This window comes from Trachypithecus francoisi, unplaced genomic scaffold (genome assembly GCF_009764315.1).
Source record: "Trachypithecus francoisi isolate TF-2019V2 unplaced genomic scaffold, Tfra_2.0 Lachesis_group2, whole genome shotgun sequence".
NCBI lineage: Eukaryota > Metazoa > Chordata > Mammalia > Primates > Cercopithecidae > Trachypithecus > Trachypithecus francoisi.
The window spans coordinates 44,811,528-44,827,390 of NW_022681465.1; the positions used below are offsets into that span (position 1 = coordinate 44,811,528).

The 15,863-nt window shown below is 37.0% G+C and overlaps 1 protein-coding gene across 3 annotated transcripts; it reads left to right on the plus strand.

The window, feature by feature from the left end:
• The first annotated feature begins 603 nt into the window (after positions 1-603).
• ARRDC3 (arrestin domain containing 3) lies at positions 604-15,489 on the plus strand. 3 transcript variants are annotated; one of them, XR_004429743.1, is made up of 8 exons: positions 604-1,145; positions 5,121-5,202; positions 7,108-7,255; positions 8,265-8,367; positions 9,006-9,262; positions 9,898-10,060; positions 10,302-10,494; positions 12,752-15,489. XR_004429743.1 is itself a non-coding variant. In XM_033179146.1 (8 exons), the coding sequence occupies exons 1-8, from the start codon at positions 866-868 to the stop codon at positions 12,806-12,808; spliced, it is 1,245 nt and encodes a 414-aa protein (XP_033035037.1). In that variant the 5' UTR covers positions 604-865; the 3' UTR covers positions 12,809-15,489. The 3 variants fall into 3 exon arrangements, 2 of the variants coding, with proteins under 2 accessions (XP_033035037.1, XP_033035038.1); XM_033179146.1 differs by having other exon boundaries at positions 10,340-10,494; XM_033179147.1 differs by lacking the exon at positions 7,108-7,255 and having other exon boundaries at positions 635-1,145; positions 10,340-10,494.
• The last annotated feature ends 374 nt before the right edge of the window (positions 15,490-15,863 follow it).

Here is a 15,863-nt window from a genome sequence, read left to right on the forward strand (position 1 = left end):
AAAGTACTGGTTTAAAAAAAAAAAAAATCCAAGCCAAGTATGCTCTTGTCTATGAACAATACTTCTTGTCCAGTTTTACTACGTTTTCTTTGAAAATTCGTTAGATTATGCTCAACAATCGGCCGCTTGCCCAACCGGTTTCTCCCTTCCCCCATCTCTCTTCACACATCACTTTTTCCTCCTCCCATCCAGGCAGTTGGTAAAACGCTGCAGTGCCAGTAACGCACGCTTTGGGGTGGTCACTGCAGTTTATCCTTACTTGGCTTTGCAAACTCCCCACCCAGGCCTTGTCCCCTCGCGCCCCACTCTGCCATTATCTTTCCAGTAGAGTGTGCTCGGTAAGGGGCTCCAGATAGCACGTCGGGGGTATACAGCAGCCTGCCTACCAATAGGAGCCCACAATGAAGAGAAGTCAGGTTCAGCCGGCCGGCAGCTCCAGTATCTCCTTCCCCTAACTCTACACCTACTGTACCCGGGAGCGAGCGAGCCAGGGAAGGAGCGAGCGCGGCGCGGCGCGGCGCGGCGCGCCGCGGGAGGGGGCGCGCAGGGAGGGCGGACAGCAGCCGCGGCCTGCGCCTGCGCACTGGGGTTGTTTTTCACAAAGCTGCTCTTAAAGTGAGCTGGCAGCCTTTAGCCGCCCGTCTTTGTAAGGAGACCACTGAGACGAGCGGGAGCGCGGAGCAGCAGCTTCTGCTGCCCTGACTTTTTAAGAAATCTCAATGAACTATTTGTAGAGAATCACTGATCCGGCCTGCAAGCATTTTGCACGGCAAAAATATCGATCAGTGTTAAGTGAAGATCACATTTTATATGCGATCTTGACTTTTTTGTCTTACATTATATTTTTATAGATTTTGTTATAAACATGGTGCTGGGAAAGGTGAAGAGTTTGACAATAAGCTTTGACTGTCTTAATGACAGCAATGTCCCTGTGTATTCTAGTGGGGATACTGTCTCAGGAAGGGTAAATTTAGAAGTTACTGGGGAAATCAGAGTAAAATCTCTTAAAATTCATGCAAGAGGACATGCGAAAGTACGCTGGACTGAATCTAGAAACGCCGGCTCCAATACTGCCTATACACAGAATTACACTGAAGAAGTAGAATATTTCAACCATAAAGACATCTTAATTGGGCACGAAAGAGGTAAGTTTTTCTGTTATTCAGAAGTCATTGGACTCATTTTCTTTGGAAACGTACCTTTTCAGTTTTCTGAATTAACGTGATTCTACTCATAGTATAACTAAGCAGTTTGATAAAGGTTAGCAAAGTTGGAAGGTTTGGATTCTCCTTGACGTTCATCGTATGTTAAGCCGTAATGCATGCAGGCATCTGCAAAGTGACTGCAAACTACACTTATTCAACTACCTCTATACCCGGCTTGGTCTGTGCCATACGCGCTTGTAGTCCATTTGCACCTTATAAATTCTGCTTGAATCCAATTCAATCGTTTTACTAATATATTTTCAAATGAATTGCTAAAAGCTGCAGTCTTAGATTTTTGCCCTTTTACTTGCAACCTAAGATGTAAAAACTGAACTTCGATCAAGAAATGTAATAACATTTTTAAGAGGCTTAATGGGCGTGTTTCATTTTTAATTTTGGAATGCAAAAGACTTTAAAGAATTGATCACTGTGCTTTCATAAAAGGTTTATGTGGCTTATTTTGACATATGGTATCAACACCCCACGTGTTTTTTCTCTATTCTTTCCCATTCCTTTAAAAATTTACACCCAGCATTCCTTATTTTAAAGGGTACTTGTCTGTCATTATGATAGGTATCGAGTCAGTTTTAGAAGCCATTTAGGATCAGTAATTTTCTTTTCCGAGCATCATGTCTAACTTTGGAACGTGCATTCAATGAAACCCATGCCAGTCAAATGGAATTGAAAAGTATAGGGCACACTGGATTTGATTTTTGGTTAGAAGAGGGAGATAAAGGGTTGTCAAAGGGAGAAGGAGTCCTGAGATTTCCAATCTATTGTTTAAATGGTTACATTGTGGAAATATAGGAGAGTCTAGGCTTGTTTTTCTAAGTTTCCACCCTTTGTTAGAAGCGGTTCAATCCTGTTTCGGACCAGTTCTGGGGGGTGATGAGGAGGGGCGCTTGTTCTGCTCTCAGCAGATTGGTTACACGCGTCAGGTGGTGGCGATGACTTAATTCCTAGCCCAAGAAGAATATAATGTTAAAACTGGTTATGTAATTTTTGTGCCTCTCCTTTTTAATGCAGTATTTAGTTCAGATGTTGGCGATTTTCAGAAAAAAATTAGAGACATATTTTACCTTCTTTTTTATATTAAAAACGTACATCCTGGAGAGGTGCTGATGACTGAACTTAAGGCAAGTGAGAAATGAAGGATGCTTTGAGGGGCAGTATTAATGCATGATTTCTGAAACTACTGAGGTGAATTCAGTTCTTTAGTAGGATTTTCGTAGATACAAGTACTTTGCATCCTGAAATAACTAATTAATGTCTCCAAGCGTTAACACTGATAGGAGATGCAGATGCCTAATGACAATCTTGGTATTTGTTGAAAAGCAGATAGATGAGTTTGTGTTTCTATCTTTCTGAATATTGCAGCCTTTTATGAAATGGGTGAAAGAAACAGATTTTTCTTCAAGAGGTTGAGACTTGCAATGGGGGAAAAGTAGAACAATGAGTTGTGAGGACAAATCTAATTTCATTAGTTACACCATGATTTCATGGTAAAGAAAACTAAATGCCCTGCACCCCCAACAAAATGCCCCCCAAACCCTGCAACGCGTAGACGAGCTCAGTTTGGAATAGTTTCAATGACTTGAAATTGGGAGCTCTCAAACTAGCCTGGTAACTGAGACCCCGCCCCGGGCGCCTGGGATAGGCGGAGCCAGGTTTGTTAGCCTGTTGCTAAGGCGATGGCAGGCGCTGATTGGATTGGGCGCGGGCGGGTGGGGAGAGGGGGCTCGCGCCGCTGCTGGGGCGAGGCTAGGAAACCGGCGTGCGCCGGTAAAGGTCTCTCCAGAGCGACCCCCACCCAGTCCGTACTCACGTTTGTTCCCGGGCTTCTGGGGGCGCCCGGCCCGTGTCACATCACATTCTGTCGCCCCTCTTTTGGGCCTGCTAAGGACCATCGAAAGGAAACGACTTCAGGCTTTAGCTGAGTTGAGGGCAGACGCTCCTGCCGACCTTACAGGTGCCGGATGGCCCTGGACCCAACTTTAGCAGAAAATCCTTTTCAGATGGAAGTTGGATGGGAAGGGTTGGCAAGACCCCCCCTTAGCTATCTTTCGGGTGGGAGGTGTCAGGGGACTCCTGTGGACGCTTCTGAAACAAAGCGTGTTCCCCGACCTCTCCAGTCGCCACACTGGCTACCTTGAGTTGACCTGAGGAGACAGAGCAGAGGCTGGCCCGGGGAAGAAAGAAAATGATTCCAATATCGAAATCTGGGTGGGGGCTTCCAAGGGTATCCTTTGCCCCCTCCCCTATTGTTTTCTGAAAGCTTCAGGCCCCCGCCTCCCCTCGGCTGCCCCAGTTTCCCTCGCCGAAACTAAAGGTGTCAGAGTGGCCCGAGCCAGATCGAACCGGTCGCCGGCTGGGGCGTGTAAAGCGGAAGCGCCGCGGCTCGCTCGCCCCGCCCCTCGTCTAGCAGGCTAGGTTGTGCGGGCACGGGCGCGAGCGCCGCGCGACGTATGCCGTATGTATAGCGGGGCGCGCGGGCGGCGGCGGCGGCGCGCGGGCAGGCCGGCTGGGATCTGCTCGCGCCGGTTTAGGCCGGTCCTCTCCTGCTCCGGTCTAGTTCTTGATTGACAGCCCGGCACTTGTTTACCACGGCGCGGCCGCCGCCGCTCGCCTCAATGAGACTGCTGAGCTGGCACAAAAAGGGAGCGAAGAGGGAAGAAAGGGAGAGGAAGGCGAACTTTGGGCGCCTTCGAGGGGAGCGAATTTAAATGGCCCCCAGCTCATCAGCTAGTTTTTGGTTCTGAAATCTGTTCAGGGGATTTGCACAGGGGACGAGGAAAATTGTATGGAGACATACAATTTTTAAATAAAAGTATCGTGATTTTTAAATAAAAGTATCGACGTATACATGCTTTTCCCCCCTTTTCTCGTTTGATATCAGGGAGGCATCACGTTTTTGTGTATATTCAATACTTTGCTGAAGGAAAGTTAAATAATATGCCAGTTTTTTCTACTCTGGGGGCTAATCGTAAAGGTTTCTACACCGAGAAAACTAAAAGATATTTCTGTAATTATTTAGAACGCTAAATAAGCATTTTAATGATCTAGAACCCCCTCCCATATTTTCGATTATATTTCTTTATTTTCATGCCACTTGAAAAACAAATTTGACCAAAAAAATTTGTTGTAAAATGAAAGGTCATCCCTTTTTTATAGAAACTGGAAACTGTTAATAATTAGACTTCATCTTCTTCAAGAATGTCGGACAATATTGTTTCCTTATAAGCAGGCACCTCCTAAATGCGGTTCTTGGTAATGATCTAAGGTATAGTTTATGCAAATTTTAATCGTTGCTAGGACTGAGTGTTGTGATCACTTTAAGTCAATAAATAATTATTTTTAATTACAAAACTGACATTAAAATCAATGTGTGTGCCTTTTTTTTTTTTTTTTTTTTTTTTACTCCATCTATTGACAAAGTTTTCTAGTGGTTTTGGAGTATCCTATTCACATCTTTGGCATTATTGCCCCTAAACTGACATATTTTAAAAGGGTTGCCTGAACAGTTTTTATTTGATACATTGTAGTCTTTATGCGAATAAATTTAAGCAAACAGCTGGAGACAAAGATAGCATTATCTTACCATGATGTGAGACCCGAGCCTTTTGAGTATATATACTATTTTATCAACAGTTTGGGTCATTTTCCATTTAAAAAAACAGAAGTCTGTGGGGTGTGAGTATTCATTATCCCCATTTTACAGATAAGGCAGCTGAAAACGGGATTTTTATTTTGTCCAGAGGAAATGATGAAGTTAGAATTAGAACTCGGATCTCTCAGACTCCAAAGCTTGTTTTGTGGTCTTAATTATTATGTAAGCATCTTTAAAGTTATGCCACCCTGCGGAGTATGTAAATGTCAAATAATAAATTCTTTGTTTTCTTTTTATGTTTGTTTTAGATGATGATAATTCCGAAGAAGGCTTCCACACTATTCATTCAGGAAGGCATGAATATGCATTCAGCTTCGAGCTTCCACAGACGTAAGTATTATAAATAATAGGCATTTTTATACATACCCATGATCAGAGCATTACTTTAAAATTAAGTATTCTAAATTTAAACACTTTTAGTTGAAAAAAAAAAACCCTTTTCATGACTGGAACTTGCTAGAGGAAAACAATATATTAAACATAAGAAGCTATTTTTTAATCTACCGTGGCAAAATTATAGAAAGCATACTCAATTTTCAGTATTCTATCCCAATGTTCATGAGGTTTTTAAAATAGGAATAGTGTTTCCTTTAACATGAGTGAATTGGAAGGTGCTAGTCAAATAATAACCACTTTATACTTAGTTTATTATCAGTTATCATTATGAGAAAAGACCCTATCGAGTCTCAGTAGCTTCAATTTATAAAAAATTCTGTGTTCCACCTTTTCTGCTAATACTAACCAATAGCAGTAAGTTTCAAAAGTAAAAATAATTAGGAATATCCTAACTTTAGAAATGTTGTTCTCCTGATATGAACTTAATAACTTCTGTACAAAGAACTATTGGGAAGGTCACACAAGAGATATGACCCAAGCTTAAAAGGAAAAATACATCAAGGATACATTGATATAAAACTTGGAATCTACTAAGAAAGGAAAAAGGAAAGTGGTATATTCTTGAATTACTGACAGATTGTTGGAAGAGATTATACAAACTTTTTTTTTTTTAAATGCCTTTTAGCAAATACTAAAACCTGCAAAATGGCACTTGTGCCGATTATTCTGGAGAATAAACAGATTACATAAGATTTTGTCAGGTGACAAATGTACATAATTCTACATTTGTTAATTCTAGTGCTTGAGATGTTATATAAAGAGAGAAGTCATAAATGGTATTTTTTAGAAAATTCTATTTACTATATTATTTGAGAATTTTATTTGGAATATAATGCCCTCATCTAATTTCTGAGAAAAATATTAAAGTCTGTCGATAGAATAAGGCTAATATGGGGCCTGAGTATTTTCAGGGTCATTTAATGTTAAAATTCTGTCTGTAAACCAAAGTCATTTAACATAAATTTTGGATAACTATTAGCATATAGTTTAAGATTTTATTTCTCTGCTATATACAAGTTAATATGGGAGTCTAAAATGCAAAAAAAAATGTGAAAACACCAGTGTTCCTTATACTAATCTAAGCTAGCACTCTTCCTTGTAACTAACTGAACATTGAGTATTTTACTAATGAAATTATGAAAGAGACTGAACTCGCTAAAAGAAAGCCTTTCGAAAGTAAAATCTGACAGTTAAAAAAAAATTTTGATTCTCTTGACATAGATCAAGAGGACTTTTTCTTTTGAAGCCTGTAAAGTTAGAGAACAGCCACATAAGAATTAGAAAATGAGTAAACTGAGAGATATAAAAGTAGTTTTTCAGTAAACTTACGAAATGTGAAATTTTTGAAACTATAATGACTATTCCAGGCTTTTTCTAGACCTTAATTAGTTACTATAAAAAGATGATAATCTGGCTAATGAGAAGTGGAGTACTATAGGGAATTTGGTCTGAATGTTTAACCAGTGTCTAGAATTTATCAGTAGAGATAGTAAAACCATTCTCAACTTCGTTTTTGAATTCTTGGCCTTTTCAAAAAATATCCATTAAACTTTCATAATTTTGCCACCATCATTAAAAGTAGCCTCCTCTTAGTTTAAATGGATTGTATTCTTCTGGCTTTTTAAAGCAAAATTTTAAAGATATTTATTGTTTATTGTTACTTGGAAATAGAAAGTGTTTTCCCCAATGACTTATCCCTTTGGAAATTTTTTAAATTACATGTTTGATACCTCATTGGTACATAAACAATACAATATATTAACACTTCTATTCTGACCTACTGTGTAATTGTTAGAAAGAGGTATAAAATTAATATATTGACCTTTATATTCTGCACAGACCACTTGCTACCTCATTCGAAGGCCGACATGGCAGTGTGCGCTATTGGGTGAAAGCCGAATTGCACAGGCCTTGGCTACTACCAGTAAAATTAAAGAAGGAATTTACAGTCTTTGAGCATATAGATATCAACACTCCTTCATTACTGGTAAGAATTGACTGAATTATTCATTCTTTGTTTTTGGCATATAAATATTAAAGAATAATCAATCACCTAAACTATGCAGTTGTCATAATTTTAAAATACTGGTTTTCTTTTAAAATTTCATAAATATACATTTTCTTAAATACAGTCAAGAACACTGAAATTAATGAAAAATATGCTCATATTTTTGACATTGTAGTACCTTTAAGTAAATATGAAACTAAGACCAGTATGTGATGTGAAGTATCTCTTACTCACAATATGAGTAACAAAAGCCATAACAAAAAACAGATCTGGTCCTTGGATGATTTGAGTGGAAGAAGGACAGTAGTATCTTTTTTTGTAATACAATATCACTTAACTTGACAATATCATAATCTAAAATTTGTACTATACTTTATTATTCCAATAGAGGGATAGTTGTCAAATAATGGGGAATCATTCCTTTCATAAAAAAACTTGAAACTCCTTTTTTAAAAGAATCTATTTTTAATTGCATTTGTCTGAGAATAAATCAAATTTGACTTAAAACTTTATTTGGTTTAAACAAATGATAACATCTTTAAAGCAAATAAGAAATGGGCATTTTCCTTTTTTACATATTTTTTTTATTCTCAAAGAAAGATGTTAACATTTGGAATTACAGTCAGATTGCTTTCTGTGCTGCCTTTTTAAGGCAGTTTAAATGGAATGTGGAAAGGGTTTTTTTTATTTGGTTGGTTTTTAATTACTGTATTTGTAAATAGTATGAACTAAAAACTGTTTATAGGAAAGGCTGTACACGCTGTACCTTTTTTTTCTAATTGAATGGAAATTTATATAAAAATAAAAGTAATGGTATAATTCAAAATCATCGGTTAGTTAAAAAATAAGTATATCTGGATACAAAAAAAAAGCAAAACCAGTTTTGATTTTTAATTTTCCACAAATTTAGGATTATATTTTAAAATATTCTGGTATTGATTGTACTAATCCATACACTGACCTTTTTCTCTAAATTGTTTTCTTACAGTCACCCCAAGCAGGCACAAAAGAAAAGACACTCTGTTGCTGGTTCTGTACCTCAGGCCCAATATCCTTAAGTGCCAAAATTGAAAGGAAGGGCTATACCCCAGGTATGTATGAGGTAGATTCCCACAAAAAACTTTCTTCACTTAGCTTTTGTGTATAAATTTATAATATGACTATTAAATTTCAACATAATATAGTATTCTTTTGTGAAATAAATTGTGCTTTTCCATTTGATTTTTTCACAAAGTAGAATGTAGTTTCCTTTTTCAAATAGCTACTGATTAGTTCATTTCTATGACTCTTAAGTTATCTGCAGTTCCTAGGACACCTTTTCGTGCATGTTAGTTGCTCTTTCTTACTTTAGCTTTAAGAATTTTGATTTCTTGGTCGGGCGCGGTGGCTCAAGCCTGTAATCCCAGCACTTTGGGAGGCCAAGATGGGCGGATCACGAGGTCAGGAGATCGAGACCATCCTGGCTAACCTGGTGAAACCCCATCTCTAGTGAAAAAAAAAAAAAAAAATAGCCGGGCAAGGTGGTGGGCACCTGTAGTCCCAGCTAGTTGGGAGGCTGAGGCAGGAGAATGGCGTAAACCCGGGAGGCGGAGCTTGCAGTGAGCTGAGATCTGGCCACTGCACTCCAGCCTGGGTGACAGAGCGAGACTCCATCTCAAAAAAAAAAAAAGAATCTTGATTTTTTTTTTTTTTTCTAACAGTAGCTATGTATATATTTTTCCCTCTCTAGGTGAATCAATTCAGATATTTGCTGAGATTGAGAACTGCTCTTCCCGAATGGTGGTGCCAAAGGCAGCCATTTACCAAACACAGGCCTTCTATGCCAAAGGGAAAATGAAGGAAGTAAAACAGCTTGTGGCTAATTTGCGTGGGGAATCCTTATCATCTGGAAAGACAGAGACGTGGAATGGCAAGTTGCTGAAAATTCCACCAGTTTCTCCCTCTATCCTCGACTGTAGTATAATCCGTGTGGAATATTCACTAATGGTATGTACACATTTAAGAGGTTTTTTTCCTTTCTTTTTTCTTTTTTGAAACACCTGTCACCCAGGTTGGAGTGCCGCGGCACAGTCTCAGCTCTGCTGCAGCCTTTGCTTTCTGGGCTCCAGTGGTCCTCCCACCTCAGCCTCCCAAGTAGCTGGGACTACAGGTGTGCCTGTAGCCAGGCCTGGATAATTTTTGTATTTTTTGTAGTGATCGAGTTTCACCATGTCGCCCAGGTTGGTCTTGAACTCCTGGGCTCAAGTGACCCACCCACCATGGCCTCCCAAAGTGTTGGAATTAGAGGCTGAGCCACAGTGCCTGGCCCAAGAAGTCTTTGGTGTTTTGTTTTGTTTTTAATCTTAAAGTTATGGAGACATAATTTTGTCTTATATCCAGGTTTTTTAATTCCATATATAGTGACATATGAAATACATAACTCTTTATATAGTTTGACTTATAATTATACCTTATATGTAAATGTACTATACAGAATTATACATAAAAGAGAAACTTTTCATGTATGTAAGATAAAAAATGAAGTAAATGGGGGTTTCAAATAACATTAAAATTGGTTATTAGTGTTTGAAAAAGATATCATACTTGGCATTCTAAACGTAATATTTCTTTGCAATGTTTAGGTATATGTGGATATTCCTGGAGCTATGGATTTATTTCTTAATTTGCCACTTGTCATCGGTACCATTCCTCTACATCCATTTGGTAGCAGAACCTCAAGTGTAAGCAGTCAGTGTAGCATGAATATGAACTGGCTCAGTTTATCACTTCCTGAAAGACCTGAAGGTAATTTGATAAGACATAACTAAGCTTAATCTCTTACTATTATTATCAAGAAAATTATTTTGCTTCTGATATTTTATGACCCTAGATGAACGTAATCTTCCCCTAAAGAAAGTAGATGTGCCCCTAATATTCAGTTTTGATTATATGTCTTTATAGTTTTAATCACCAAACAAATAATTATTATTTTACCTTGACATTGCTTTTTAATACCTACTATTTTGTGTATTTTGACATGCATAAGAACATGCTGTTCGAATTGCGTGTATCTTTTTCCTTCAGCACCACCCAGCTATGCAGAAGTGGTAACAGAGGAACAAAGACGGAACAATCTTGCACCAGTGAATGCTTGTGATGACTTTGAGAGAGCGCTTCAAGGACCACTGTTTGCATATATCCAGGAGTTTCGGTTCTTGCCTCCGCCTCTTTATTCAGAGGTAAGTACCTACTCCTTAAGTATGAAATGAACTGGCTGTCTTGGGAAATAGCATTGCAGGCATTTTTTTTTAATGTAATTAGATCCTGATTGTCATGATAATAACAGAACAAATAATTTAAAACGACAGAGTAAAAGTTAAGATTAAGGTCATCAGTATTTACTAAGTTTGAGACAGAGGTAGGACTGTTCACTTATTAGGGAATTAATTAAGATAATGATCTAACCTCATGTTGAATTACTAATTTTTTTTTCTCTTAAACTTGTATCTTGAGACACATTTTTTGAAGGAAGAATTTTGTATATCCAAGCATCAATAGGAAGAACTGGCATTTTGCAAACACTGATTAAATAGCTAGAATTTATCTTATTCATGATTCTTTTCCAATTCTTGCATATTTTGACATTCTTAGTCATAAGAAATAATGTATTTGTGGTAACGTCTTAAAACATTCCCACATGGTTAGACTATTTTCATTTATCTCATATTGATGGCAGCTAAGCACTTAAGTGTAAATAAAACATGGCCCTTAGGAGAAGCCCACAGACTACTGAGGAAAACAAGCTAAGAAGCAAAATATTACATAATAATGTGTTAAAATGCACAGCTCATTTGAGGAGCAGCTTATTGGGTCCTGGGAATCAGGTGGGGCTTCTTGAAAAGGTGACTGTTAAGCTGAATTTTGAAGAATGAGTAGTCCTCAAAAGGCAGGAAAAACAGTATATGTAAAGACAAGGAGTAAGTAGGTAGGGTATCCAGCAATTTCACGATATTTCAGAGTGACTTTAGCCACTAGTACACATTTTTAAGGGGTTTTGGAGTTGGTTTTGATACCAAAATAATTCTGTAAATTACTAGAATCAGCTTTTTCTTTTGGTTACTGTAATTTACATAGCTGTTTTACACTGAAATATTACTCCCAAATTAAACATCAGGGGGATGGTTCATCAAATTTCTCTCTTTTTTTTTTTAAACACCGTAACTGGAAGGGTCAGTTTTCCTTTGGATGCAATAATATGAGATCTTCATTCATTGATTATAGAATATTCAGAATTCTTGATGGGACATAATTTTTTTCTATCTATTTTCTAATATAAAATTCTGTTAGATGCTAAAAGTGTTCTGTCACTTGCTACAGATTTTGTCATTACATTTTTACTTCGACATTTCTGTCTTGCTTATTATAAGTCAGTCATTTCTGGCTTGATTTGAGGCTCCCTGGCTGTCCAAGGAGGCATTTTAAAAAGAATGGCAATCTAAGTATAGTTCACTTTTAAGCAATTTGTGGGAAAATTCTGCCTCCTTTTAAAAAGCATGAAAGATAATTTGCAACTTTTAAAACCCTAAAATATGTTCAGGGTGTGATTTAACTGAGAGTTATTTGACTTTTTTCCTTCAAAAATGTGTTTTACCTAAAGCTTCTGAGGCAATTTGGGTTGTTCCACATTTAAATGCAAGTGGATGGGTCTCATCCAAAAGCTCTTTCAGTAAAAAATATATTAAACCCAACAATTTGCTTTTCTGTGACCATTCTTTTTGTACCTGAGAAGCAACTTTTCATTAAAAATATATACATATGAAAGCCACTCCAAAGATAAAGAAGGTGAGAGGAAACCTCTTGAGTATTTTGGGTTCAGCAGTTTTACCTCCTGATACACACACTGCATTTTTGGCCATCTCTGGAGTTTTACACCCATGAGTTATTACCTCACATAAGCACATTGTTTATGTGAGTAAACAAATTGTTTGCACATTATATAAACAAAGAGAATTGTTTACACAATTTCATTTTTCCAAAGTCAGAGGAAGCAATGAGTTAACTTTTTTGTAGAAGGATGAAAAGGGGTACTTTACAAAAGGAGATGATTGCTATGAAGATATTCTACATTGTGTATTGAGGTCTTAATTAAGTACTACTAAAGTACTAAGCAAGTCTTCTTTCAATGATAAAATTTTACTGTTAATTTTTGTGAAATAGGGGACTATTCAGATATACCTTTATAAATCTTGTTAATCCAGTAATTAAATATCAGGTACTTTATAGGTACCAGCACCCTTTCCTCCCCACATAGCATTTCAGATATGAAAAGAGAATAATTGGATACAATATGCTATAATTGGATACAATATGCTAACAAGCTGTGTATGTTCTCTCTGATTACATTTCTTGACTAGTATTCAGAATTGTAGTCATTTGCTGCATTCTTCCTAGACCTCATGAAATAACTCTGTAAACTTTTTTCTCATTTCTTTCTAGATTGATCCAAATCCTGATCAGTCAGCAGATGATAGACCATCCTGCCCCTCTCGTTGAAGGAACGCTTGGTTGAATCAAGTTGATGTGGGTTCCGAACTGTATCTCTTCCGGCTGAGGACAGAGAAGTATCTTGGAGACACGTTTCAGAGGAAGTGGAATTGCTTTTGCCCAGAAAAATGGCGAATACATGAAACAACCAGTGATCATGCTTTAGAAGCCTACAGCAACATTCTGGGACTGCTCCAACATGCTTGAAGATCTAAGCTTTTCTCTTTTAAAACTGGCACATACTCAGAGCAGTCTTCTTAGCCTATGGTCGTACGTGTCAAGACACCACGTTGTAAAGAGGGATGATTTCCTTCTTTTGATTTGAAAATTTGCACATGCTCAATGCTTACATTGTGCGGTTCAATGTCACTACAGCTTTTTTTTTTTTTTTTTTTTTTTTTTCTATTTTTGCCAGACTCTTGATACTCTTAAAACTTGTTTGTGGTCAGCACAACAAGGAACAAAAGAAAGCTTTGAAAAAACTTTAACATGAAAAAACGCACTGACATTTTTTTTTTAACTTAACATAGCCTGGACTTTACCTGCGTATGCACATGCTCAGAATTGTCCTACTAGGCTGACCATGTATCACCTCTTCAGCTTGGATCCAATTGTGGATTTATTTACAAACATCAAATGCCTTCAAGCCAATCCTTTTTGCTGTATGTTTTGCAGCCTACTGTAGTAGATACGCAACAGATAATGTGGGGAAAAAAGAGATGAGAGGAGGAAGCTAATAAGAGACTGTCAAGATTGTATACCTTCTTGGTTTCTTTTAAAAATTTGTTGCCTTTCTACTATTACAGCAAAGCAGCATTTTGTTACTGACTGCCTAAAATCACTTAATCTCAGGTGAACGCATCACTTGCCAAACTGTTGGAATGCTATTTGTGTTTTGTTGCACTGTTTTTTTTTTTGTTTGTTCGTTTATTTGGTTGGCTTTTTGGAGAGGGAAATTTGGAAACGGGACATACACAAAAGTTATAACCCACCCACATTCCCTTTTTATCATGACATGCAAGAAAAACTAGCTGAGCTAAGAATGGAGTGAAGAAAGGCAGTATGGCAGGCACCAGCAAAGAGTTGAGGGCTGTTGCTCTTAAAAATTATTTTTATTATTATTATTTTAAAAGTATGGAAGTTTTCCATTCACTGGGGAAAGGAGGGAAAAGTGCATTTATTTTTATACAGAGTTACTTAATTACCTCCAAAACACATATGTTGGAAATCGTTTTTGCTGGTGCAAAGTATATTAATGAGCAGGAATACATATATTAAGGTTATGATTAGAGAGCTCAATTTGTACCTTTGCTATCTTGCTCAAGCTTGATATAGCATGAAAACTCAACTTTATTCCAAAAGTATATAACTTCAAAATTTAAAATACTAGAACGTTTGCTGCGATAAATCTTTTGTATTTTTGTGTTTTTCTAATGAGAATACTGTTTTTCATTACCTAAAGAACAATTTGCTAAACATGAGAAATCACTCACTTTGATCATGTGTAGATTACATAGGAAGAACAATCACATCAGTAAATTATAGTTTATATTAAAGGTAATTTTCTGTTGGCTCATAACAAATATACCAGCATTCATGATAGCATTTCAGCATTTTCCAAGGTACCAAGTGTACTTATTTTGTTGTTGTTGTTGTATTTTAGAAGGAATTCAGCTCTGATGTTTTTAAAGAAAACCAGCATCTCTGATGTTGCAACATACGTGTAAAATGGGTGTTACATCTATCCTGCCATTTAACCCCACAGTTAATAAAGTGGCTGAAAATAATAGTAGCTCTGGCTTGGTGCTTGACCTGGTTAAATACTGTCTTAAAGCTCATACAAAACAAATAGGCTTTTCCATAAGTGGCCTTTAAGAAAACATGGAAGACAATTCATGTTTGAAAAATGCTGACAGGGTGAAGAAAGCCCAGTGTAAAAATGAATCACGTTTTAAGTGATTCGGTTAAAGGGTTTGGGCTCCCGTAGCAAACTAATACTAGATAATAAGGAAATGGGGGTGAAGTATTTTTTTATTGTTAAATCATTTTGTGAATGTCCCCCTCAAAAAAAGCTAATGGAATATTTGGCATAAAGGGCATTTGGTGGTTTTATTTTTGTTTTGGGGGGGGATTGTCAGAAAATCCCTTTTCTCTCTTATGTCTGACTAGGGAACAATTGTTGATATGCATAGCATTGGAATACTTGTCATTATATACTCTTACAAATAACATATGAAGCAAGAATGACCAATATTCTGATAATTGGCACTGGATCACAAAATGTGATAAAACTTTAAAATGTATAAAACTTTATCAAATAAAGTTTTATTTTCCCCATTAAAAAGTATTTCTTTAGAGGCATTACTTTTTTAAAAATATTGGTCAATTCCTGACATAAGATGTGAGGTTCACAGTTGTATTCCAGTATTCAAGATAGATTCCTGATTTTTCAATTAGGAAAAGTAAAATCCAAAATGTTAGCAAAACAAAGTGCAATATTAAATGTTTGCTTTATAGACTATATTCTATGGCTGTTTGTAATTTCTCTTTTTTTTCCTTTTTTATTTGGTGCTGAATATGTTCTTGTAGGCTCTGTTTTAAGAAAACAATATGTGGGAAATGATTTAATTTTTCCTATTGCTCTTCCTTGTGGAAAATAAAGTGTTTTGTTTTTTTTCTGTTTTGTATAATTGTTTGGAGATTTATTTGAATCTTGATCATATTAGTAACTCACCATACATGCAAATACATTAAACTGTTATAATTAAACTCTATTTTAAGCCATTCTGGGTAAGAATTGTATCTAGGTCTGTACTAAAGAAAATTACTGACCAACTCTTAGGCTAAAGCAGTCCTCCTGCCTCAGCCTGCCAAGTAGCTAGGACTATAGGTGCATATCACCACACCCAGCTAATTTTCTAATTTTTTTGTAGTCGTGGTCTCACTATGTTACCCAAGCTGATCTCAAACTCCTGGCCTCAAGCAGTCCTCCCAACTTGGCTTCCCAAAGCACTGGGATTATAGGCGTGAGACACCATGTCCAGACTCTAAATTTCAGTCTTAA

Bases quoted from the DNA above. Each gene is read 5' to 3' on its own strand.
- ARRDC3 (XM_033179146.1), top strand. From the start codon at position 866: ATGGTGCTGGGAAAGGTGAAGAGTTTGACAATAAGCTTTGACTGTCTT. The intron at 7,256-8,264 runs GTAAGAATTGAC...GTTTTCTTACAG, and splicing joins TCAACACTCCTTCATTACTG to TCACCCCAAGCAGGCACAAA. The intron at 10,061-10,339 runs GTAATTTGATAA...TTTTTCCTTCAG, and splicing joins ACTTCCTGAAAGACCTGAAG to CACCACCCAGCTATGCAGAA.